Source organism: Lepus europaeus, chromosome X (assembly GCF_033115175.1).
Source record: "Lepus europaeus isolate LE1 chromosome X, mLepTim1.pri, whole genome shotgun sequence".
In the NCBI taxonomy this organism is placed as follows: Eukaryota; Metazoa; Chordata; class Mammalia; order Lagomorpha; family Leporidae; genus Lepus; species Lepus europaeus.
Genome location: NC_084850.1, coordinates 42,632,882 through 42,660,537, shown reverse-complemented (window position 1 = coordinate 42,660,537; position 27,656 = coordinate 42,632,882). Strand labels below are relative to the sequence as shown.

General features: G+C 42.2%; 1 protein-coding gene across 4 annotated transcripts in view; it reads right to left on the bottom strand.

The window, feature by feature from the left end:
- Positions 1-27,227, bottom strand: part of CENPI (centromere protein I) — a 71,174-nt gene extending 43,947 nt beyond the window's left edge. The window contains exons 1-14 of one of the 4 annotated variants that reach the window (XM_062184030.1): positions 27,153-27,227; positions 24,995-25,212; positions 23,727-23,864; positions 18,682-18,800; positions 18,290-18,397; positions 11,906-11,954; positions 11,566-11,612; positions 8,977-9,066; positions 8,514-8,642; positions 8,121-8,288; positions 7,845-7,965; positions 6,699-6,790; positions 4,826-4,943; positions 4,672-4,736 (exon numbers count right to left, since the gene is read on the bottom strand). In XM_062184030.1, the coding sequence (XP_062040014.1) occupies positions 4,672-4,736; positions 4,826-4,943; positions 6,699-6,790; positions 7,845-7,965; positions 8,121-8,288; positions 8,514-8,642; positions 8,977-9,066; positions 11,566-11,612; positions 11,906-11,954; positions 18,290-18,397; positions 18,682-18,800; positions 23,727-23,864; positions 24,995-25,211 (1,461 nt within the window). In that variant the 5' untranslated portion in view covers position 25,212; positions 27,153-27,227. The other 3 variants (XM_062184028.1, XM_062184027.1, XM_062184029.1) reach the window with 3 other exon arrangements.
- Positions 27,228-27,656: the final 429 nt, after the last annotated feature.

Here is a 27,656-nt window from a genome sequence, read left to right as displayed (position 1 = left end):
ATACCCCACTTCAATACTGGAGGTAAGCATTACCCTAGCTCTCCACTGCTAGTTGGGAATAGAATATAAGCCCTCTTGTTTGATAAAATAAATAATCGGAAATGAATCCTACTTTAAGAAGGGAATCAGATTTAATTAAAAACATACAAAGAAATCAAATTCCAGAATAAACAATTCATAAGTTTTAAATTGCATGCCTTTCTGAGTGGTGTGATAACATCTTGAGTGTGAGTGGTGTGACGACATCCTGCACCGTCCTAGGACTTTATTCATTCCTTTGTCCAGAATATCCATGCTGTAAATTCTACCTGCCATTTAGTCATTTAGTAGCCACATTTGTTATCAGATGGACTGTTTTGGTGTCCCGGTGTCTATGTTCCAGGAACCCTTATTTTACTTAATAATGGCCCCGAAGTGCAAGAGTAAACAGTAATGCTGGAAATTTGGATATGTCAAAGAGAAGACATAGAGTGCTTCCTTAAGTGAGAAGGTGACAGCTCTTGACTTAATTTAAAAAACAAACAAACAAAACCTGTGTGCTGAGCTTGCTAAGATCTACTGTCAGTAAGATATTTTGAGAGGGACCAGCACTGTGGCATAGTAGGTTAAGCCTCCACCTGCAGCACCAGCATCCTATATGGGCACCAGTTCAAGTCCTGGCTGTTCCACTTCTGATCCAGCTCCCTACTGATGGCCTGGGAAAGCAGTAAAAGATGGCTCAAGTGCTTGGGCCCCTGCACCTTTATGGGAGACCCGAAGAAGCTCCTGGCTCCTGGCTTTGGATTGACCCAGCTCTAGCTGTTGCAGCCATTTGGGGAGTGAACCAGCAGATGGAAGACCTCTCTCTCTGTAACTCTGCCTCTCAAGTAAATAAATAAATCTTAAAAAATAAAAAAGATGACCCCAAGTGCTTGGGCCCCTGCATCCACACGGGAGATCCAGAAGAAGCCCCTAGCTCCTGGCTTCGGTTGGCCCAGTTCTGGCTGTTGAGGCAACTTGGGGAGTGAACCAACAAATGGAAGACCTCTCTCTCTCTCTCCTTCTCTCTAACTGTAACTCTGCCTCTCATAGTAAATAAATCAATAAATCAATACACCAATAAATAAATAATCTTTTTTTAGAAAAGATATTTTGAGAAAGACCACAAGTAACTTTTATTACAGTATATTGTTTAAATTATTCTATCATTAGCTAATGTTAATCTCTTACTGTGCCTAATTTATAAATTACATTTCATCATAGGTATGAAAAAAAGCAGAGTTCAGTATTATCTGCAGTTTCAGGCATCCACTTAAGAGTGTTGAAATGTATCCCTTGTGGATGAGTGACGGGCTACTGTAATGTCATCTGGATTTGTTAGGCTAAGACAGAAGACCCTCATTTCAGATTGCATTGAGCCACATTCGGTTTTTCTCATGAGTTTGGCTATCTCTTGGTTCTCTGAATACAACATAAAATCTATCTTCAACATTATTTCTAAACCATCATGTATAAAAACACTTTCTCCTTTGAAGACCATACTATCCAACTAAATTACCCTTTACTTTTCTTCTCAAACATCTATCTTTCAGATCACACATTCCTCATTTACCCACATTTACTGAGGACCTTAGCAACCTCTGCCTTGTGCCCTGCCAGCAACACCTCCACATATCAGTGTCTATGAAGATGGTCCACCTGACACTTGAGCTTCACAGCTCTAAGACCTCAAATCAGATAACTCATTATCTTCACTTCACCTTAGTTATCTACTCCCACAGCCACACACTAAGTTCTGTCACAACCTGAACTGAACCACTACCAAGATCTACTTGCATCCTTTCCTTGTTCTAACTTCCTATTCTTCCAGCTTTCTCATACTCTCAACTCTAACTACAGTTACTAGTACTCTTCAATGTAAAAGAGATTCAATTCCTTCATTAACCTCCACTTTCAGGCTTATCAGCCTTCTCCTGCCCTCTCTTCTCTATCTAGACTAGACCACACTACTGATCATCTTCCACTCTGCTCCATTCGCTCAACAAAATCCAAACTGATTAATCTTATAACTTGTTTTCTCTTCCCCCACATTTAAATTAAAGAAAAACACCCATCTATATAGATTGGTGCCACTCCAAATTTATGAACTCCATTTTCAGCTGAGCCTTTAATGAAGCTCAATAATCTTTTCAGTTGTCTTCAACCAGCACTCTCTCCCTAAGCACCTAACACTCTACTGAAGCCTTCTACTTAATTCTATCTTGTATAACATATGTCCTATTTTAAGCGATTCGACTTTTTTAGGAAAAACAATTCTTGCCCTTTCTTGCCCTATCCCTATTTCCTTCCCTTAGTCTTAGGTAAGTGGCATCTCCTAAACCCTCACCATCCATACAAGCAAATCCTTCTACTTAGTCTTAATAACAATACCCTCATTTTTCTTCTGGAATCTCATACCATCAATTATACCTCACCTTTCCTCTAATTCCAACCTTTCCCTCTTCTCCAACTGGCTCCTTTCACTCTATCTATAAACACTCAGTTTTCTCTCATTCCGGGGTGGGGGAATTCCCTTGATTCAAAAACCCGTTATAGCTATTTCTCTACCTCTTCTTTTTTAGCCAAACTTCTAATCTTCTTAAATTTTAATTTATTTTCATTTTGAATGGCAGAGTGACAAGGAGACAAAGAGAGATCTTCAACCCACTGGTTCACTCCCAAAATGATTGCAACAGCCAGGGCGGGTTCAGACCAGGCCAAAGCCAGGAATTAGGAACTCCATCCGGGTCTCCCCCATGGGTGGCTGGGACCCAAGTACTTGATCCATCAACAGCGGCCTCCCAGGGTACACATTAACAGGAAGCTGGAATCAGAAGCAGAAATGAGACTCAAACCCAGATACTCCAATATGGGATGTGGGTGTACTAAGCAGTATCTTACTGCTGCTCCAAATTTTCACTCCTAGACAAACTTTCTGAATGGTAATATATACTTACTGTCTTGATTTCTTCACTTTTCATTTACTCCTTAACTCTCTCAACAATTTGGCTTCTACCTCCACACTCCATTGAAACTACTCACAAAGGTACCCAAAACCTCCATATTGCTAATTCCAAACTAAATTCTTTCATCCTTATCTTTCTGAACCTTCCTGGGATAGTTGGCAACATTATTTCTTCAATCCTTCTTCATATCCTGCATTCCCTTTGTTTCCTCTACATTATTATTCTCCTGGTTCTTTTCATATTTCTGACAATTCCTTCCTAAGGTTCTTTTACATTCTCTCCCATTTCAGCCTGAGAAATAAATACTGAGTGTCCCCCTGAGCACTATCCTTGGCTCACCATCTAGTTTCTCTTCTTCCTTCCTGCCTGTCAAATATAAATACATGTATCTATGTATAAATGTATTTATGTACATTAGGTTGAATCATAAGAAACTGTTATTCATTAACCATTTTTACCTATAAAAATGGCAATTTCCTATGGCCCAACCAAATGTTTATAGATAAACAACACTTTAAATTGGTGGAATAAGAGAACAAATACAGAAATAACACAAAGGTTGAGAGAGAATAACAGAAAAACTACAAAATGAAGTCCCTGAAAATATATTAGCTGGAAGAACTGGTATACTTTGTCATGTGAATGATGATACTGGTCAAGTAGCAGAGGTTCTAAGTATTACAAATAAATCTCAAATCCAAGTTAACATGATAATAAAGTGCCATTTATGACACTAATCACTAGGAAAACTTCTTCTTCTGTAAATTTGGCCAATAGTAAGTGATTTAAAGTGAAAAGATGTTGAGATGCCCATATCACATATCAGAGCCCAGGCTAGAGTCCCAGCAGCCCCACTTCCCATCCAGCTCCCTGCTAATGTGCCTGGGCAAGCAGCAGAAGATGGCCCAAGTACTTGCACCCCTGTCATTCATACGAGAAACTGAGATAGAGTTCCAGGTTCCTGGCTTTGGCCTGGACCAGCCTCAGCCGTTGTGGCCATCTGGGGAGTGAGCCAGTTGATGGAAAATATCTCTACCTCTGTCTCGCCACCTTTCAATTCAATAAATCTTATTTCAAAAGTGAAAAAAAAAAGCTATAAAAGAAACATTACTTATATTGTCACTCTTTTGGAATAGGAAAAACCATTCTAGAAGAAAGTGTCACTCCAAGTCATTCAAGGAGAACTCCTGGAAGCCACAGTGGTCTTTTTTTAATCACGTAAGATTAGAACAATCAGATTTATAGAAAATGACTATACTATAAATATACAATACAGGGAGTTTTGTTTCCTGTGGTTACTACTGTATTCCCAGTGTCAAAATATATATCTAGAACATAGCAGAAACCTCAATAAATATTTGTGGAATGAATAAGCCTATCTACACACAACAAAGTCTGCTTAAGTATTTTCTAGGTTGTTTTTATAATACGCATTTGCCTCTTATTCATTCACTTTGTCATCTGTAATTAAGTAGAAATAGTTCAGGAAAACTATATACAACAAAATCTTAAAGATGTACAATTCTAGGCACTAACTCTGAATTAAGCAATGGAGATCTCAAATCCCAGGTCCAAGAGAATCCTGGTAGAAAACTATTGCTGTAATGTTTGGGATTGTGTACCACTGGCAATAGAATAACACTTCGCAATGAATTCAAGCAAGATGAGGTTTTGTTTTTTTTTTTACCTTGAAATAAATGGTTGATGTAAAGAAAAGGTGTGCCAAATGGTCAAAGAGAAGTGGTTTCATCTCTAGGAATTAAAAAAAGAAAAAGATTATTCAAAATCCTTTTGACTCATATTACAATGAATTAATTCCTCCAAATTTTTATGACACGTACCAGAGAAGTTATTAAAAGGGATCCAGCTCACAAGCTGAAGGACCTGTGACCGACAACAGAAGCCATCCCAGAGAGGAAGGCTTTTATACAGGAATGCTTCACAGGAATAAAATCCTTCCTGTAACACAAAGAAAACCTTACATGGAACTCACCAGTCATGGTTACTCCAACAACCAATTTATTTTGTGCTATATTTGTTTCTAAAATTTTTGTCATTAATAAAATCAAAATAAAATTAGGTATTAGACTTCCTCATAGAAAGGATGTAATGATTAATATTTGGATACATTACCATCATTATTAATATAGTTTTCAAACACAAAACTATCAGTTGGAAAGAAGATAAAGTTACATAATATTTTTAAAGATAAATGAAATTTGTTATTTTGGAGTATATGCAGTGACTTGAATAGTTAATAAAATGTTCACAATGCTAGATAATAGGGTTGATATTTCATTACAAGCTACAGAATAAAACTAATCTCTAGGCAGCATCATCTGGAGAGGCCGGAGTTCCTAGGTCACTTATGTTTCCAAGAGAGTGAGACTCAAGGTCGTCCCTTTGTTCCTTTGTCAAACTTGGCCTTATGTAGTGGCATGGATCAGGACTCTATCCTAGATCTTCTTTTCATGGCATGAACTCTCTGGGAAATCTTGTACATCACAGCTAGAACCACCACCTTTATCATGAGGAGTCTTAAATTTATATCTCTAGTCCAAATCTCATTCCTGAACTACACAGGCTCATTATCTTAGTGCCTACCGAATACGACCTCATATATGTCCCAAAGGCATCTCTTAAATCAAGTGTGTCTTTTAATCTAAGTCTGCTCCTCCTATATTCCTTTTCTTAGTAAATGGCATCTATCCTCCCATACAGGAAATCCAAAAGTCAACCAAGTTCCCTCCCTTTATGCCCATTACCATTATCCATACCCAACCTTTCCATTAAAGTATCTCACATCAAATCCTTAAGATTTACTAGACAATCATTATTCACATGAGGTACCAAGCTGAACACCTGTACATGAAGAAAGCTTCAACATGGTTTTTGCCTGCTGGAAGCTCATAACATGTAAAAAAAACAAAACATCTGAGGTTGAACATGCATGATAGAGGTAAGCAGAGGGAGCATGGGACCACATAAAACAAGGAGCTAACTCAGACTGGAATGACAAGTAAAGCCTTTGTGATGGTATTGATACCAGAGTCGCAGCTTCAAGTCCAATCAGGGTTACCCAGGCCAACCAGAAGATATCAGACACTCAAAAACTGTTCACTATAAGAACATAAGTAGGGGCTGGCACTGTGACGCAGTGGGTGAAAGCCCCAGTCTGCTGTGCTGGCATCCCATATGGGTGCTGGGTTCAAGTCCCGGCGGCTCCACTTCCCATCCAGCTCCATGCTAATGTGCCTGGGAAAGCAGCGGAGAATGGCCCAAGTCCTTGGGCCCCTGCAGCACCCACGTGGGAGACCCGGAGATGCTCAGTTCTGGCTGTATCAGCCATTTTGGGGAGTGAATCAGTGGATGGAAGATCTCTCTCTGTCTCTGCCTCTCTCTGTAACTGTCTTTCAAATAAATAAAATAAATCAATAAAAAAGAATGTAAGTAGTGACCCTATGAGATTTTACTGTACTAGATAATTCAATGAATTGAATGCATTCAATTACATCTTCAGTTTATTCTCTTAAATTACAGAACTTTCCCTTTTATTTGCATGATTTTACATATTTAATTTTCAAATTCAACAGTGTAAAGATTAAAAAAAAAGTAAGTCCGACCTGTTTGTGTTTGTAATGAGTTTCAAAGTGAACAAATATTTTTTTACAAAAGATATCAGGTATTAAAGAAAGGAAGCAAGCAGAATCTTACGTGTAAGAAGGACTCTGCCCTGATGATCGTGTCCAGAAAGCTGGCAAACTCTTTTCCATTTTCATAATTATTCACTTTGTACCAAACGCATTCTAGAGCAGAAATTAAATACAAGCATTTTGTTATAAAGTATAAAATAGGGGTCAGTGTTGTGGCACAGCAGGTTAAGCTGCCACCTGCAACACTGTCATCCCATATAGCAGCACCAGTTGGAATTCTGGTTATTCCTCTTCCAATCCAGCTCCCGATAATGCAGCTGGGAAAGCAGTAGAAGATGGCCCAAGTATGTGGGCCCCAGCCATCCGTGTGGGAGACCCAGATGGAGTTCCTAGTTCCTGGGTTCTCAGCCCTAGCCATTGTAGCCATTTGGAAAGTGAGTCAGCAAATGGAAGATTTCTCTCTCTCTCTCTCTCTCTCTCTTTCTCTCTCCCTCTTTTCCTCTTTCTGCCATGTTGCCTTTTGAATAAATGAATGAATGAATAAATAAATAAAATATTTAAAGGGGGAAAAGCAACCCTCCAACCAGGCAGGGTTCTGTGAGAACTACATCAATTCCTTCCAAGGACAGAACCCCCAAAGGCCTTAATCACCTTCCACTAGGCCCCACCTCTTTTTAAAAAAAAGATTTACTTTATTTATTTGAAAGGCAGAATCCAGAGAGAGAGAGAGAGAGCTTCCATCTGCTGGTTCACTCCCCAAAGGGCCATCTTTATAAAAAAAGGGGGGGGGGGCATAGGAGCTGGTGTTTTGGTACAGTGAGCTAAGCTGCTACCCGCAATACCAGCATCCCATATCAGAGCTCAGGTTCAAGTCCTGCCTGCTCCACATCCAATCCAGCTTCTTGCTGTGCATCTGGGAAAGCAGTGGAAGATGGTCCAAGTACTTGAGCCCCTTCCTCCCATGTGGGAGACCTGGAAGAAGCTCCTTACTCCTGGCTTTGGATCGGCCCAGCTCCAGCCATTGCAGCCACTTGGGGAGTGAACCAGTGGCTGGAAGACCTTTCTCTCTGTCTCTCCCTCTCACTGTCTGTAACTCTACCTCTCAAATAAATAAATAAAATCTTTAAAATAAGATAAAATAATGAAATGCATGGGAACAAAGAGTCTTTAAAAAAAATAAAATAAAAACAAAAACCACAATTCTTACCTTCTTGTAATGTTTGACTCAACCAGTGATAGAGTCTCAAAAGGACAGTCTCATCTCGGACACAGTTAATATAGTGAAGAAGCAGAGAGTTGTTTAGCACTGAGCCCATCTGAGAAGGCAGCTGCAAAGAACAAACAAGTGGTCAAACAGTAACTATGAGTAAATGAAAAGTGGGTCAACAAAACAAGGACATTATCATATAGGAAACATATAATAAAAATAAAAGTCATAAAGATCAGCAGAAAACGCAAATGAGCACGTGGTCCAGTCACATACCTCTAAGCAATGGATGTTCTCTAAAAGTTGAGGGAACCTCTGAAGCTGTTCTAGTGGCAACGACCCACTGCTACTGAGATACTCAGAAAGACTCATCTCTTTTTTCCCACATTCTGTAGTGTGGCTACTGGAATTTAACACTGGTATAATGGAGCGAGAATTCCACTTCTAAAGGAGAAATATAAAACAGTGTATCCATGGATGAAACAGACTACAAACTATAAACATAAAAACAGTTATGGTGTTTCAATGAACAGAGTCTAAATGTAGTTTAGAACCATTTACGATTAAAACATACTTAAATATCTACAGTTTCCCAAAATATCCAAATAGTTATTGTCGGGATTGAATACAATAAAGCCACAGAAGTCATTTGGGGCTTTAGATACTTACTCTTTTTAGAGGACGGATGTTAGCTGGACCTAACATCAGTTTTAGAGGTTCTGGACAAAGTCCTTGATTTCTTTGCCTCACAGCAAGCAGAGCAGTCTTCCACAGATTCTCTGAGTTCTTAAAATAGATCTATATGTTTGGATGGGAAGTTCAAAAGAGTAGTTACTGGCAAGTTGCAGCAACATAGAATCTAGTACTCTGTAATTGAAGCATATTAAAATAAAATCTTTGACACCCCTACAAATCCAATTAAAGATTTTTCTTTCTGATCAGGAATCAACTAAATGCATCAAATGGGATCAACACAAAGTGTCAATCCCTAAAACAACTTCCCCAAAACTGTGCCACATACTAGATCTTAAAACAGAAGGCTACAATCACTTTAGTCCAAATCTGTAAATTAACTTTATCCAAAATACATATTTCAATCTCGGTTAATACTTCTCTGTCTTTAATATCTTACCTTCTTCCTTACAGGCAAAGAGACAGATATCAAAGTAGGAACAAAGAACTTATACACTGACAACAAAGCCTGAAGATGAGGCTGCATTCCCTGAAATAAAATAAAGAGTTTTCGATTTTCAATTTTGTGGCCAATAACTGAAGAAACAAATATCAAGAAGAAAAACAAATAATAATGAACTGAAACTAATATATATTCAGACTCTGTTTTCACTATGAAATATAGTTAGAGAAGACCAAGGAGTACATATCCATACATTTAAATCAACCATCATAAAATAACTTTCGCCAACCTGTGATCTTCTCTTTTATGACCTTTTGCCCTGTTTTAATTCTTACTTGTATTCTCTCTCTCTTCACTTTCATTTTATCTTCTTTTCTGTCCATATCTGCTTTTTACTAGTCATACTTTTTATCCTCAATTTAGATACCAAGGAGGTAGGAACAAAAGGTGAGCCAAGAAAACAGATCAAAGGAAATATTAACATATTTATCACAATTCCTGGAATATTAAGTAGGACATCTCACAATTCGTATGTGTAGTCAAGCACCTGGATATAACCAGAACAACTTAACCAAAACACTAAGTTCACAATGAAAAAGGTCATTATTGCAGCAGGCATTGTGGCACAGTGGGTTAAGCTGTGCCCACGACATCAGCATCCCATACTAGAACAACAGTTCAAGTCCCAGCTACTCTGCTTCTGATCCAGATCCCTATTAATACACCTGGGAAGAGAGCAGAAGATGACCCAAGTGCTTAGGTCCCTGCCATCCATGTGGGAAACCAGGATGGAGGTCTTGGCTTCTGGCTTCAGCCTGGCCCAGATCAGGCTGCTGCAGCCATTTGGGGAATGAACCTGCAGATGGAAGATATTTCTCACTCTCTGTCACTCTGCCTTTCAAATAAATAGAAAAAAACATTTTGTAGATATAATGAAATCTTGTATTCAATGTCTGGGTTTAAAATTTTTAGATAATCATCAACTAAGTCATTTTCATTTACTCCTTTTTTTAAAAAAAATTCTTTATTTGAAAGGCAGAGTTACAGAGAGACAGAGAGGCAGAGAGGCAGAGAGAGAGAGAGAGATCTTCCATCTGCTGGTTCACTCCCCAAATAGCTGCAACAGCCAGAGCTGGGCTGATCCAAAGCCAGGAGTCAGGAGCTTCTTCCAGGTCTCCCACGCAGGTGCAGGGGCCCAAAGACTTGGGCCATCTTCCATTACTTTCCCAGGCGCATTAGCAGGGACCTGAATCAGAAGTGGAGCAGCCGAGACTCGAACTGGTGCCCATAAGGGATGCTGGCACTGTAGGTGGTGGCTTTACGCACTACACCACAGCACTGGTCCCAATGAAGTCCTTTTATTTAACTTGAATATACAGTGTATTTCAATAACTACAAATCAGCACGCTCTTATATTATGGTAAGAATTTTCTGCTGAAAGGTTTTACTGTGAACCTGCACTGTGGCGTAGTGGGTAAAACTGCTGCCTGCAATGCAGGCATCCCATATGGGCACTGGTTCTAGTCCCAGCTGCTCTACTTCCAATCCAGCTCTCTGCTATGGCCTGGGAAAGCAGTAGAAGATGGCCCAAGTCCTTGGGCCCCTGCACCCACATGGGAGACCCGGAAGAAGCTCCTGGCTCCTGGCTTCAGATCAGCCCAACTCCAGCCACTACGGCCAACTGGGAGGTGAAACAGTAGATGGAAGACCTCTCTCTCTCTGCCACTCCTTCTCTCTCTGTATAACTCTATAACTTTCAAATAAATAAATAAATCTTTAAAAAAAAGTTTTACTGTAACATAAGATAACTTACAACTTTCTATAATTTCTATTAACATAAAATAAAATGCAATTTGGACCAAAAAAAGCACTACCATTACTATCCTCAGAGACTAGAGACTATGAAAAGATATGGTACCTACAAATCTAAATCATGAGATTATAAAACAAGAACAATCATTGAATTGTTACTAGAAGAAATCTACCATGGAGAAGCCCAAATGTGTTATGTGTTTGTGTTTTAAATTCAATGTGAATGCCTTTAGATAGACCATGATGGTTTCAGTTAGGCCTGGGAACTACTGTTTCAAACTGTTTTATATCCAAAGCTTCACAGACTCGTTACTTGGCAGGTACAGTAGAAATAACAACGCAAAAGAGTTGTAAGGACAAGAGATAAAGGTCAAAGAACATATGGAATTTTAAATATCCAGAAGAGAATGTCTTGAAATGCTTTTGTAGATCTCATTCACAAAAAACAACTGTAAACTCACTTCTGACTTTGAAGTACTCCCTAACATTCCAGCCATCCCAACTCAGTTCCCTAACAAGTGTTTGCTGTTTGACATCTACATGCTGTTCTCTCTAGCAGTAATGCCTAGCTCCTTCTTCACTTTCCTAAATCCTATTTATCCCTTAAATTTTCTTTCAACCATCACCACTCCTCCTTTGCTGCTTTTTTTACTTTGTTAACTGAGCTCTCCAGAATGTGAGTTCCTTTTAGATAATGACTCAGTTGACTCTTTTTGTATCCCCAAAGCCTAGACCACAGAACAATGGCCAGTCTTTGGTCTTTTAGGTACTCACCATTTTTGCCTGAAGATCAAGCAGTTTTCTCACACGAAATGGCTTAACTACAAAAGGTAAAGAGAAAAGGTTTTATATATTTGATTCAGAATAAAGAGAAACCGGTAATACCTACCCAGCATGTAGCTCATGTAGTTTCTTCTGACAATACACCAAGAATAGAAATACCCTGTTCAGTTAAGTCATTAAGCCAATGCTTTTAGATAAAAATACTAAAAAGTAATTTCCACAAAATGAGGCCTGTCATAACTAACACTAATAGCTACTTTAACTTTATAAAGGCCAATACAGATGCTAATTATGCAGAGTGAATTAATACAACTGGAATGATAATACTCACCATTCTCTTTTTTGGTAAGTAAATATAACAAATGGCAGACATAAGGGCACTGTTAAAATACAAAAAAAAATTGTAAAGAAATGACAATATATCTTGAACAAAACAGCAACACATTTTCTTCAAATGTCAATCTCACCTGGTAAGTAAAAAGGCTTAAGGACTTCCCTGAACAATAGTTTTATAAAACTTCTCTTTTCCGTACTACATAGTGGTTTTTATAACTATAACAACAGTTTTAACTGGCACCCCATTAGTTAATTTTTGTAAAACGATATAATTATTTGAAAGGCAGAGTTACAAAGAAAGAGAGGGAGATACACACACAGAGCAGCGGGGAAGAGGAGGGAATATCTTCTATCTGCTGGTTCACTTCTCAAATGGCAGCAATAGCCAAGGTTGGACAGGCCGAAGCCAGAAGCCTGGAACACCATCCAGGTATTCCGCGAGAGTTGCAGGGGCCCAATTACTTGAGTCATCTTCTATTGTCTTCCCAGGTGCGTTAACTGGAAGCTGGATTACAAGCAGAGCAGCTAAGACTTTGAACTGGCACTCATATGGGATGCTGGCAACACAGGAGGCAGCTTAACCCATTACATCACAACACCAGCCAAAAGGTCATTTTCAGGTAACGTAAAAACACCACAACTTGAAAAACAGTAAAGACTTGCCCAGGATCCTTCTTCCTAATAAAGACATATACTCTTCAGTATTAGTCCATATTTATTAAGATACAAAATAATTTTCCACTTAAAAGCACATTCCATGTTTTTTAGTCTTCAAAGTTATTTTTCAATGATGCTTCATATTCCAGTGAGTAGACATACTGTAATTTCACTAACAGCTTAGTCCTTAGTTTGGCAAATAACAGGCACTCAGAAATTTGTTAATTAAAGAACAGGTGCTTAGCCCCACAGGGCACCTTTGTCCTGGCTCCAGCTCCTGACTCTAACTTCCTGCTGGAAGAGAAACTAAAGCCAACAAACAGGCAATAGACTCAAGATTTAAGACCAATCAGCCTTCAGATCTCTTGCTGGCAACCACTATGCCAATACTACTATGAAGTACTGAAATTAGTAAGTACCTGGGGCAACTTTATGGCCCAGCAGTTAAGATTTTGCTAAGGACACCCACGTCTCACACTGGATTGCTCCAGATCAACACCTGTTTCTAGCTTCTTGCTAATGCAGACTCTGGGAGGCAGGGGTAATGACTCAAGTGACTGGATTCCTGCCACCCCTTGCTAATTTTCTTCTCAGCTCCAAGCTTGGACCCGGGCTCTATCTTGGCCACTGTGGGCACCTGGGAAGTGAACCAGCACATGGGAGCACTCTGTCTCTAATAAAGAAATAACTTTTTAAAAATGACTGAAAAGGTGGGTCCAGCGCTGTGGTGTAGTGGGCTAAGCCTCCACCTGTGGCACCAAAATCTCATATGGGCACTGGTTCAACACCCGGATGCTCCACTTCTGATCTAGCTCTCTGCCATGGCCTGGGAAAGCAGCAGAAGATCGCCCAAGTCCTTGGGCCCCTGCACCCAAGTAAGAGACCTGGAAGAAGATCCCGGCTCCTGGATCTTGGCTTCAGATTGGCCAAGTTCCAGCCATTGCAGCCATTTGGGGAGTGAACCAGTAGATTGAAGACCTTTCTCTCTGCCTCTCAAGTAGATAAATAAATCTTTATAAAAAAAAGGGGGGGGGGGCATAGGAGCTGGTGTTTTGGTGCAGTGAGCTAAGCTGCTACCCGCAATACCAGCATCCCATATCAGAGCTCAGGTTCAAGTCCTGCCTGCTCCACATCCAATCCAGCTTCTTGCTGTGCATCTGGGAAAGCAGTGGAAGATGGTCCAAGTACTTGAGCCCCTTCCTCCCATGTGGGAGACCTGGAAGAAGCTCCTGACTCCTGGCTTTGGATCGGCCCAGCTCCAGCCATTGCAGCCACTTGGGGAGTGAACCAGTGGCTGGAAGACCTTTCTCTCTGTCTCTCCCTCTCTCTGTAACTCTACTTCTCAAATAGTCTTTAAAACTCCAGGCAATTGCAGCTCCGGCCGTTGCGGCCAATTGGGGAGTGAACCATCAGATGGAAGACCTCTCTCTCTCTCTCTCTCTCTGCCTCTCCTCTCTCTCTGTATAACTCTTTTTTTTTTTACAGGCAGAGTTAGACAGTGAGAGAGAGAGAGACAGAGAGAAAGGTCTTCCTTTTCCATTGGTTCACTCCCCTAATGGCTGCTACGGCCAGCACGCTGTGCCGATCCGAAGACAGGAGCCAGGTGCTTCCTCCTGGTCTCCCATGCGGGTGCAGGGCCCAAGCACTTGGGCCATCCTCCACTGCACTGTTATTGTATTTTTTTAAAATTTATTTGACAGGTAGAGTTAGAGAGAGAGAGAGAGAGAGAGAGAGAGAGAGAGAGAGAGAGAAAGGTCTTCCTTTTGCTGGTTCACTCCCCAAATGGCCGCTACGGCTGGCACTGCGCTGATCTGAACCCAGGAGCCAGGTGCTTCTTCCTGGTCTCCCATGTGGGTGCAGAGCCCAAGCACTTGGGCCATCCTCCACTGCACTCCTGGGCCACAGCAGAGAGCTGGACTGGAAGAGGAGCAACCGGGACAGGACCGGTGCCCCAACCGGGACTAGAACCCGGAGTGCCGGCGCCGCAGGCATGGATTTGCCCAGTGAGCTGCAGCACCGGCCACTCTGTAACTCTTTCAAATAAATAAATCAATCTTTAAAAAAAGATATATTTTGATTGGATTACATGAACAAAATACAACCAGATATATACACAAGTATGCAACTGGGAAAGGGAGAAATATTTTAATATCCTTCTAGAAAACTGTGGCTATTAGGCTTTGATACTACACTAAAACTTGGTAAGTGGTAGTTTCTTTTTTTTTGTTTGCTTATTTATTTGAAAGGGGTAGAGAGAGTGAGTGATAGAATGTCCATGCACTGATTCACTCCCCAGTGAATGCAACAGCCAGGGATCAGCCAGGCAGAAGCCAGGAGCCAGGAACTCCATAGAGGTCTCCCACATGGGTGGCAGGGATGTAAATACTTAAGCCATCATCTGTTGTCCCCTGGGGTGTTCATTAGCAGGAAATTGGATTAGAAGTGGAGGCAGGACTTGGTCCCAGGCACACTAATATGGGATACAGATGTGACAAGCAGCAGTTTAACCTGTTGCACCGCAATGTCCACCCCAAGTGGCAGTTTCTCTGAAGGGTTACCTGTAGTGTGAAATCTAAAACCCTATCAATGAAATCTCTGTATTCTGTTCCATTAAAATTCATTGATATATTTTGTATTTTCAATGGATCTTTCATTCACGCATGATCTCGTAACATCATGTTTGGTCGCCTGGAAAATATTGGTTTACTGAATTATACTGAGCTTGCAAATGTTGACACATTCCATGGAATGATATCTAAATATCACATTCATTAATATTGCCCAACAATCTCATCAGAAAAGTGATTAACTATCAGAAAACTGCAAAGTTCACAGTGGCTAACACAAAATTCCAAATTTCAAATTTGTGCTTGAAAGCTCAAACTTGATCACTGGCAACAAACATGGCCAGGTGTTTTCTTTGAAATGACAGTCCTGCTTTGCTCATTTTCAAGAAAAATATTTTTGGCCATCACCGCGGCTCACTTGGCTAATCCTCCACCTGTGGCGCCGGCACCCAGGATTCTAGTCCCAGTTGGAGCGCCGGATTCTGTCCCGGCTGCTCCTCTTCCAGGCCAGCTCTCTGCTGTGGCCCAGGAAGGCAGTGGAGGATGGCCCAAGTGCTTGGGCCCTGTACCCGCATGGGAGACCAGGAGGAAGCACCTGGCTCCTGGCTTTGGATTGGCGCAGTATGCCGGCCGTAGTAGCCATTTTGGGGGTGAACCAGCGGAAGGAAGACCTTTCTCTCTGTCTCTCTCTCTAACTCTGCCTGTCTAAAAAAAAAAAAGAAAGAAAGAAAAGAAAAATATTTTCCAGATAACCAAGTTTGAATAACCATAGTTTGTATGTCATTCTTTCAAAAAAAAAGTGTGCTCCATAAAGAAAAGCAGCTTTAGCTCACAACTCAAGCACACAAGTGCTTTTCCTCAGAATCATTGTACTTTAGTATGTAGAATGGCTTTGTACTTCCCATTTCATCACACAAATACTAAAGACATGTATCAAGGGTTGAGATTTAGTAAAGGTAATGGATTAATTTTTACTCTTTCACTTAGGACATTCTTAAATGAAATTAGCATTTTGAATTTTTTACTACAGTAAAAAGTACAACCACCACTGTTTGGTGCCATTGCCTTAATTTGTGCTAAAGTACCAGCAGTTTTATCCAACATACTGCTTTTAACACCATCAGTGCCAATGTTAACACAAAGAAAATAGCAAACAATATCTTAGTATTATTATGAAAATAATTGTGACCTTTTAGACTTCCTCAAAGAGTGGCATAGAGCTGCAGGGGTCCACAGACTTCTAGTCTAGAGCTTCACATTATACATGAATTATCTTGTCAGTCTCCTAGTCTTCCTGTCTAGCCTCTCTCCTAATTTATACTGTTTGGCACTACTAAATAGCATCCTACAAAACTCCTTTCAATGTATTTTGCCCAAAATTTCTGAATGAAGTTCAAATTCCGAAGCATCACATTGAAAGACTTCTACAATCAACCGCTCACCCAACTCTTTCAGCCTTAGTGCTTACCACCAGCCAACACTAACTCCAATTAGGTTAGACCCATTTATTTAAGGTCTCCTCAGACTCATGTTACACCTCTCACACCTGTGCTTGAGAAAGCCCCCTCATATAGATCATTTTCTCTCACCAAATCCCAAATCCTATTCAATACTGAAGGCTCGGCTCCAAGCCCACATACTTCATTATGCTTTTTCTAATCAGTCTGATTAACAGTGTTCTCTTCCTTCCTGGAAATACATCAGCAATTATTGTTCGCACACTATCACATACCACCTTTGACAATTTAACTCTCAATGTATTATTTAACTTTATGTGCTTTAATTCTACAACTAGATTTTAAGTTCCTGGAGTGCACAAACTCTGTGCTAAACTTTGAAGCTTCTACAGTGCCTAGAACAATGCAATGAGCATATAGAAATACCAATTTTTAAAAAAACACAATCAATGGGTGGGGGGAGGAAGTGGCGTTATGGTAGAGCAGGTTAGGTCACAGCCTGAAGTGCCTGCATCCCATATCATAGCACCAGTTCAAGTCTTGGCTGCTCCGCTTCTGATCGACCTCCATGATAATGTGCCAGGGAAAGCAGAAGATGGCCACAAGTACTTGGGCCCCTGCCACCCATGCAGGAGACCCAGCTAGAGTTCCTGGCTCCTGGATCCAGCCTGGATCACCCCGAGCCATTGTGGCCATTTGAGGAGTGAACTAGAAAGATTTCTCTATCTCCCCACTTCTGTCACTCTGCCTTTCAAATAAATAAATAAATCTTTTTTAAATGCAATCAGGGGCCGGCATTGTGGGGTAGCAAGTTAAGCCAACGCCTGCAATGCTGGCATGCCATATAGGTGCCAGTTCAATTCCCAGCTGGTCCACTTCTGATCCAGCTCCCTGATAATGAACCTTGGAAAGCAACAGAAGATGCCCCATGTCCTTGGGCCCCTGCACCTATGTGGGAGATCCGAAAGCAGCTCCTGGTTCTTAGCTTCAGCCTGGTCCAGCCCCAGCCATTGCAGCCATTTGGGGAATAAACCAGCGGATGGAAGATCTCTGTCTCTCCTTCTCTCTCTGTAACTCTTTCAAGTAAATAATGTTTTTAAAAAAGATGCAATCAACGGATGATTTTCCCAAAGGCAAGAGAATCTCAGTTACATGAGTGATTCACACGGTCTGTGAACTACTGATGGTCCTTGAAAGTCTTCCAGGTGGACAGCAAATTGATTTCTTAGAGTTATTAATGTTTTTAATGGGGATGATTATGTTATTTAATCAAACCCAGTCCACTGGCAACTCAGGAGATGTAATCCTCTCCTCCTCATTAATTCTGATGAGGTTTCTGCAGTGTTAATCAAGAAAATGTAGAGTAAGTGACCCCAAGGACCCTGTTGAAGTGGTTTAAATGTGAAAAAATGGCAACCACTGCTCCAGATCAGCAAAGAGACTCCAAGGTGGAGTCAACTCTATCTGTAACATGTTTATGTCCTTAAGAGAAGATGTAAAGCAAATACAGTAAAAATTTTACATTACCTAATCTGAGAGATGAACACAAGGGTTTTTATTATATTCCTTATACTTGCCTGTCTATGTTAAAGTAAATAAGGAAAACACATTGTGTGGCACTTGGAAGCACTTATGGTATGTCAATATACATGAATACACTATTTGACTGATGCTTGATGCTGTCCTATGTTTACTTACCAGCGCATCATCTTGCAATGAAGCAAAAAAGAAGCCATAGAGCAAGTTAATTTGCTCCTTATGATCAATGAAGTCAAACATTGCAATCAGCCAACGATAAAAAAGTACCTATCCAGAGACAAAATGTTTATCTTTAGAGAAACAGAACTGGCACAGAAGAGCTTAATTCCCCCCTCAGGGCTGTTTTAGAAGCTTCTAGCACAAAGTAGGATAATAGATTTTATTTCTCAGTCAAAATTTCTGTTTGAACAGAGTCCTTGCATCAAGCTATATCGTTCCAAAACGCCAGGCTTTGCACAAAAGGCCACTGCCATTACTCCATAAGTGGCTCTTCCTTGCCAGCCCTTAAGTGGTTCTGAAGGACTTATCATCAAAGTGTTTAAAAAGATTACCTTGGTGCTACCAGAACACTTGCCAACACAAAGCCAGGAGACTGCCTTAACCACAGAATCTTCTGATATTAGAGTTGCTGGAATTAGGCACTTCAAAATCCGTGTGTTTATAGCATTCCCTGGACAGTAGACAAACTCTCAATTAAAATACAGCTTAGTGTTTTGATTGTTTCTTTACTATTATTCATTCTTGGTGCTCAATATCTCACTTTACTTTTTTTTAAAGATTTATTTATTTATTTGAAATGCAGAGTTACAGAGAAGCAGAGGCAGAGAGAGAGAAAGAGGTCTTCCATCCTCTGGTTCACTCCCCAAATAGCTGCAACAGCCAGAGCTAGACCAATCCAAAATCAGGAGCCTGCAGCTTCTTCTGGGACTGCCCCACAGGTGCAGGGGCCCAAGGACTCAGGTCATCTTCTGCTGTTTTCCCAGGCCAATGAAGAGAGCTGGATTGGAAGTGTGGGACTCGAATTGGCACTGCAGGCACTGCAGGCGGCAGCTTTACTTGCTACACCACAGCACTGGCCCTTCTCACTTTATGTTTAAGGCAATAAAAACCAACACCATAATATTCAGTATCTCCTATCATTACAAAGCATTGCTCAAGACAAAATTATATAACTTCTAATATAAACTCTAAAGCAAATTATTTGGTCCAAATATTTCTATTTTTCAAAGGGGAAATGAATATAGGGTTTCTTTTTCAGGTGATGAAAACGTTCAGGAATTAGATAGTGGTGATTATGGTACAACTCTGTGACTATGCCCCAAAACACTGCATTTTTAAAAAAACAATTTTTTTTAACTTTTTGAGAGGCAGAGTTAGACTGTGAGAGAGAGAGACAAAAAGAGAGTTATAGAAAGAGAGAGAGACAGAAAGGTCTTCCTTCCATTGGTTCACTTCCTTAATGGCTGCTACGTCCGGCACTGCACCGATCCAAAGCCGGAGCCAAGTGCTTCCTCCCAGTTTCCCATGTGAGTGCAGGGGCCCAAGCACTTGGGCCAACCTCCACTGCCCTCCCGGGTCAGAGAGCTGGACTGGAAGAGGAGCAACCAGAACTAGTACCTGGCGCCCCAACTGGGACTAGAATCCAGGGTGCCGGTGCCGCAGGAGGAGGATTAGCCAAGTGAGCCACGGCGCCAGCCAAAAAAACGAATTTTATGGTATGTGAATTATATCTCAAAGTCTTTCAATCACAGTGAAACTTCAAAGAGTTTTTGTATTATTTTCTTAATGGCACAATAGATTCTGATTTAAAGATACTAACAGACACTGTGCATGAGCTGCTACATTTAATAATAAATATATTTGTATCCTCAACTCTCTCAAAAAGGACAGGTGGGCCGGCGCCGTGGCTTAACAGGCTAATCCTCCGCCTTGCGGCGCCGGCACACCGGGTTCTAGTCCCGGTCGGGGCACCGATCCTGTCCCGGTTGCCCCTCTACCAGGCCAGCTCTCTGCTGTGGCCAGGGAATGCAGTGGAGGATGGCCCAAGTTCTTGGGCCCTGCACCCCATGGGAGACCAGGAGAAGCACCTGGCTCCTGCCATCGGAACAGCGCGGTGCGCCGGCGGCCATTGGAGGGTGAACCAACGGCAAAAGGAAGACCTTTCTGTCTCCCTCTACTGTCCACTCTGCCTGTCAAAAAAAAAAAAAGGACAGGTGGCAGCATGGAAGATATCCTTGGAATTAGTTGACATTAACGTCATTGTACACTAGTCCAATCTTTCCATTTTGTTCTCTGGCCGCCACAGCATTCTCCCTTCTGGTAATTAATGTTACAGATACTGGCTTTCTATTTACCCTATACCAACTTCTGTGCATGAAAGCTTCAGGAATCATTACTGCATCAGCCTCTATCCCATTAATCTGTACAGAAGCAAGCAAGCAGTGATGGCAGGTAACGAATCACAATAAAAGTCTCTCCTTTCTAATCTAGGCTTTTTGTTTCTCTTCTTTTTTCTCTCCCACTCCTATACACTAAACCCTTTCAAAGTTTAAAACAGTCTCACTGGGGTCAGCATTGTGGTGTAAAGGTTAAGTCTCTGCCTGAGAAGCCAGCATCACATGTGGGCCCGGCTGCTCCACTTCCAATCCAGCTCCCTGCTGGTGTGCCTGGGAAAACAGGGAAAGATGGCCCAAGTGCTTGGGCCCTACACCCATGTGGGAGACCTGGAAGAAGCTCCTGACTCCTGGTTTCAGCCTGGCCCAGCCCCGGCCATGGCAGCCATTTGGGGAGTGAACCAGTGGACTGAAGGCCTCTCTCTTTCTCTCCTCCTCTCTCTGTAACTCTGCCTTTCCAGTAAATAAAAAATAAATCTTTGGGGAAAAAAAAGTCTCACCACTAACACCTTACATATGTGTCAAATACAAAGGGACTATTCAATACTAACTCTATAGTAACTTCCTGGTGACTTTTTAAATAATTTCTTATTTTTTGAAGATTTATTTATTTGAGAGAGTTACAGAGAGGCAGAGGCAGAAAGAGAGAGAAAGAGGTCTTCCATTCACTAATGGCCTGGGAAAGCAGCAGAGGATGGCCCAAGTCTCTGGGCCCCTGAACCCACATGAGAGACTCAGACAAAGCTCCTGACTCCTGGTTTTTCCTGGCTCACCCAGAGCCAGAAGTTACAGCCATCTGGGGAGTAAAGCAATAGATCGAAGATCTCTCTCTGTGTCTCTCCTTTTCTCTCTCTGTAACCTTTCAAAAAACCCTTTTTAAAAATATTTATTTATTTGAAAGGCAGAGTAACAGAGAGGCAGAGGCAGAGAGAAAGAGGTCTTCCATCCACTGGTTTACTCCCCAGATGACCGCAATGGCCAGAGCTGTGCCAAACTGAAGCCAGGATCAGGAGCCTCTTCCGGGTCTCCTACACGGGTGCAGGGGCCCAAGGACTTGGGCCATCCTCTATTGCTTTCCCAGGCCATAGTAGAGAGCTGGATCAGAAGGGAAGCAGCAAGGATTCGAACTGGTGCCCATATGGGATGCTGGCACTACAGGCAGCAGCTTTACCCGCTACACCACAACACCAGCCCCACAAATAAAATTTTAAAAAATAAAAAAGATTTGAGTGACAAGTGACTTAAAAGGTACAGGAAGCTATATCTAAAGTATCCACGTGGAGGGACCTGATGACTAATAAGGTTTATCCGTCCCCACACAACTCTGGAAAGACACACTTGAAAGTGCGAGAAACTGGGCCAGCACTGTGGCATAGTGTGTGAGGCCGCATCACAGTGCCAGCATCACATATGGGCACCAGTTCGAGTCCCAACTGCTCCACTTCTGATCCAGCTCCCTGCTAATGCACCTGAGAAAGCAGTGGAAGATGGCCCAAGTCCTTGGGCCCCTGAACTCACAAGGGAGACCCAGATGAAGCTCCTGGCTCCTGGTTTTGGCCTCGCTCAGCCCCAGTTATTACAGCCATTTGGGGAGTGAAGTAGAGGACAGAAGATCGCTCTCTCTCTGTCTCTCCATAACTCATTCAAATAAAAAAAATAAATTTTAAAAAATAAAGTGCAGGAAACTGTCAAAGACAGGGATAGGATAAGGCGCGTAGCAAAAATCGAGGCTTGGTTAAAAGTGTGGGCACAAAATTAGTAAACATCCTCATCCCACCAAGAACTCCCACCTTCCTCTACCCAAAAACTGGAGATTTTTTTTTTCTCAGGAGAAAGTGAACCCACAAAAGGTCTGAACTTAAGAGATAGCAAGCGGGGCCTATGCTATGGCGTAGTGGGTAAAGCCGCCACATGCAGTGCCGGCATCCCATATGGGCACCAGTTTGAGACCTGGCTGCTCCTCTTCCATTCTAGCTCTCTGCTGTGGCCCGGGAGTGCAGTGGAGGATGGCCCAAGTGCTTGGGCCCCCGCACCCACATGGGAGACCGGGAGGAAGCACCCAGCTCCTGGCTTTGGATCAGTGCAGCGCCAGCCATGGCAGCCATTAGGGGAGTGAGCCAACGGAAGGAAGACCTTTCTCTGTCTCTCACTTTCTGTAACTCTCTCTCTCACTGCCTAACTCTGCCTGTCAACAACAACAACAACAAAACCAAACAAATAAATCAAACAATCTGAAAGCACCTACAAGTACAAAAACTGATTCAACTTTCTGGGAGAAATAAAGAGAATTAATAAGGAAAGAGTGGAGAAATTAAATAACAGAGTCACACAGTGGATTCGATTTATAATTTGTTGTTACTTTAAAACACACACACATACACACACCCTTAAAAATATGATGCTTGGTATATAGGAAGGAATATAACATCCAAGGGCCAGGAAATACTCAGCAAATAGAGCATCTAATTTTGATAGCAGTCTTAATTTTAAGTAGGAAAAAACAGTAGCAATGTGGTACAGCATAAAGACTGGAATGAAGACCTGATTTCCCCAGCTTTGGGTCTGGTATTAAGTCTCTTAATCATTCTAAACCCTTTTTCCTCACCTTTCTAATGTGGGTTTTAGGGTTTAAAATTTCTTTGCAGTCTGAATTTAGATGTGAGAAGATTTCAGGTAGAAAGGATACTGACCAGATATTATTTCTAAGAACTTCTCCCAATCCCCATCCATACCACCAATGAACTTAGAAAAGGAAACAGACATTTGCACAAAAAGTATCTTGACTGTTAAGGTCACAGACACTGTGACGGAGACAGCATAAACAGGAACTTGTCATAAATAAACCTAAAGGCAATGAAGTAGACTAACAATCTCTTAAGGTGCCTTCCAGCAACACTATTCAAAGTATTTTCTATGCCTCTGCAGAAAAGTGTTAAAAATGGTTGTTGTGTTTTTGGAGGCAAGATTTTATGCATTTTGTTTGTAAAGATACGTGATAACTGGTTATTTTCAGCATATGTACACACAAACTTTTGGCTCATAAGGTAATCTAGACACAGTAAAGCACATTTTATAACCTTACCAAATCAAATTTATCTTATGAAGAGAATAGTAAAAATAAAGAACTGCAACTGATTGCAATGAGTAAGTCTGAAAGGCAAAACTAATTGCAAACTGCTAATAAATGTACCCCCTTGACATACCAAATCTGCCACTGAGTGCCACATTTAATAGAATGTCAATTGTTTCTGGAGCTAATCCATTCTTCCAAGCCACATTCTCCACAGTTATCAAGTGCTTTCCCAAGATTTTATCTTTACTCCGTAAACTTCTAACAGGATCTGGAAAAAAGGAACAATATTAAATAACAAGACCTTTAAAATTCTTTCAGTCCTCAGCCTCCACAATTACAACTTGGGGGTCTTTAAAGGAATAACTTTATATAAAAAAAAAAACTTCCTAAAAACCCTTCAAATTCTTTTAAAACTCTGTATTTTTTAAAAGGCTTATTTCCATCTACTTAAAAGGCTCAGCAACAGAGAAATAGATCTTCTACCCACTGGTTTACTCCCTAAATGCCTGCAACAGCCAAGGCTGAGCCAGGCTGAAGTCAAGAGCCTGGAACTCCATCTGGATCTTTCATGTGGGTAGCAGAGGCTCAAGCAGTTAATCCATCATCCACTGCCTCCTAGGGTGCACTAGCAAGAAACTGGATCAGAACAGGATCAGCTGGGATTCGAACCATGCACTCTGATATGGGATGTGGGCATACTAAGGGGTGGCTTACCCACAGAATCACAACAGCTGCCCCAAAACTCTAGAAGATTTAACAGCAATAGTATCTTCAGTGAAGAAAACAGTCATGCTTTGGTATCTCTGCTTTAAGCAATTAAAAGAATTGAACTTAAGACTATCATTTGTTTTGATGCTAGCTTCCCAAACTCTTGCTGTATATTATATTGGAATTGCCTATGAAGTTTATTTTTTTTAAAGATTTATTTATTTACTTGAAAGTCAGTTACACAGAGAGAGAAAGAGAGGCAGAGAGAGAGGGTCTTCCATCCGCTGGTTCACTCCCCAGTTGGCCGCAACCACCTGAGCTGGGCCGATCCAAAGACAGGAGCTAGGAGCCTTCTCCAGGTCTCCTGGTTTCTGTTTTACTTCGCAGTGCCAGCAACCCATAAGAGCGCAGATTCGAGTCCTGGCTGCTCCACTTAGGATCTGGCTCTCTGCTGTGGCCTGGGAAAGCAGTAGAAGATGGCCCAAGTCCTTGGGCCCCTGCACCTGCATGGGAAGACCCAGAGGAAGCTCCTGGCTCCTGGCTTCAGATTGGCTCAGCTCTGGTCATTGTGGCCATTTGGGGAGTGAACCAATGAATGAAGACCTCTCTAACTCTCTCTTTCAAATAAATAAAATAAATATTTAAAATAAATAAATCAATAAATAAATGAATGAAACAATATGCCTTTACCTTTCTCAAAGTACTCCATTGCTATCTGCAGCGCGTCTCCATCTTGATCATCAGCATGTTCATCATCTTCCACTGGATTGTTTTGTTTCGAGTCACTTGGTTTCTGTTTTACTTCGCAGGCTGAGAGATTGGTCTGGTAGCTACTGCTACCTTGTGAAGGTCTGTTTTGTGCCTTATAGTTCTTACCTGTCTTCTGAGGCATCATTACTGCATGCATTCTATTCAGAAACAAGTGTCAAGTTATCCTTCATCAGCCAAACAGTACCTTTTTCCCTACAAAGACAAGCACCACATCAGCCCGTATTCTCACATTTAGTAGACAGTACCTAGAGTACAACAGGCACACAATAAAGAAGTTTACAATAATCCAGAAAACAAAACCTATCGGTTAACTTCCTCAGAAAGCCCTTTACCTAAATAGAAATAGAAACAATCCACCCAAGTAAAATTCATCAGCTAAACTGGTCTTCTTGTGGGAAAGAAGTAGTATGAGTACAAGTAACATAGAAAGTTCTCTCTTAAAACAGCTTTTTTCGGCCTGCGGCGCTGGCACTCCGGGTTCTAGGCCCGGTTGGGGCGCCGGTTCTATCCTGGTTGCTCCTCTTCCAGTCCAGCTCTCTGCTGTGGCCTGGGAGGGCAGTGGAGGATGGCCCAAGTCCTTGGGCCCTGCACCCACATGGGAGACCAGGAGGAAGCTCCTGGCTCCTGGCTTCAGATTGGTGCAGCGTGCCAGCCGTCTCGGCCATTTGGGGGGTGAACCAATGGAAGGAAGACCTTTCTGTCTCTCTCTCTCTCACTGCCTAACTCTGCCTGTCAAATAAAATAAAATAAAATAAAATAAAATAAAATAAAATAAAATAAAATAAAATAAAATAAAATAACAGCTATATCACATAAGCAAGTCCAAAACGAACCCATCTCACAAACTCAATTTTCTCCACTCCAATTAAATCTCCCCATCTCACTGAATTTGCTTTTAATCTTTAGGTTCCCCAGTTAGTTCTAAGTTCATACAGCATCGTTGAAAAGCCAAACTGTTGGCCAGGCTAAGTATAACAGAAACATTCCCCATTTATTAATTCATATATTCAGTAAATAATTACTGAACGTCATCTATGTGCCAAGCACAATTGCAGTTACCTGGGATAAAATAATCAATCAGTCAAGGTCCCTGCTGTCATGAAACTTAGTGGGGGAAGGAGATGCTGACAGTCAATAAATAAGTAAATAATAATGAATACAAAGTGATGTGACATAGATGGGGTGAGGGTGCAAAGCCTCTATGACCTGATCTTTCAGCTGAGATTTGAACGTCATGAAGGAACCAGCCACGTGAAGATCTAGTGGAAGAGGATTACACGGTGGGAAGGGAAAGACATGCCAAGACTCCCAAGCAAGAAAAAGTTCTGTGTGTTAACAAAACAGCAGCAACAGCAGGGTGGGGGAGTGGTCAGGGAGCGGAGCACCACCATCTGATCTGTGTTTGAAGACCATGGTTAGTTGCACTGCGGTGACTAGAATTTAGGGGTTAGCTGCACTGTGGAGACTAGAAATTAGAGGTCAAGGAATGGCAAGAGCGCGCTTAAAAGGCTCTTATAAGTCCAGAAGAGGGATGGCTGTGGTCTCCCCGGGGTCTAAGGTGTGTAGCGCGGCAGAGGTGAAAATGATTGGATTCCTTTGTTTTGGAGGGAGAGCGGACTAAACACAATGAAAGAACTGGATGTGGGGGAAAGAAAAGAGAAGAACCAAGACATAACTTGTTAGTTCTGGGCCTCACGGGGGAAAAACTAAGGGAATGGTCAGAACAAAACTCAATCCCACCTCCCCAGAAGCGACTAGGCCAGAGCAGGAGAGTAATATGTATGCTCACCCCCAAGGGAGGCTCCGGGTTCTGAGTTGTTTCCTAGAGCCCAGGAAATAAGGGCGAAGGAGCAGCTTCTGACCTCATCCACTGAACCCGCCGCCCAGCTCTTTCCAACGACCCCTTCGGCATCCGGCAGAGCGAAACTGCCAACGACTGGCCCGCTGAGCCGATTCCCGGGCTAGGAGAAAACCCAGCCGCAGCCACACTGTACAGGATAGCCTCGCCTTCAGAAGTCAGGCGACCCGCTTCGTGCCCAGGGCCCCATTTGGCGCGGCGTTTTTAAAAGTACTTCACCTAATACGTTCCGCCGCCCCACAGCCTCCGGAGCCTGAACACCGCCTCCCACATTCAAAGGCGCAGGCCCCGCCCCGCGCATGCGCCTCCGCAAGGACCCAGGAGGCGACTGGGCGGAGCGGCGCCCTCTGCTGAAGCCTGATTGGTTCGAGTACAGCTCTATGGCGGGAGGTGGCGCGCGCGCCAGCGCTGACGCAGACCCAATTAGAGAATAGTTTGCTCCACCTAACCAGACTGGGACGCGCGACGAGTGGGCCGTTGCTGCTGGAGTCAGCTGATTGGCTGTCGTTCCCGCTGTTCTCATAATGTTGGCATTCCGGCGCCATGGCTCAATAGGCTAATCCTCTGCCTGCGGAGCCGGCACACCGGGTTCTAGTCCTGGTCGGGGCACCGGATTCTGTCCCGGTTGCCCCTCTTCCAGGACAGCTCTCTGCTGTGGCCCGGGAGTGCAGTGGAGGATGGCCCAAGTGCTTGGGCCCTGCACCCCATGGGAGACCAGGAGAA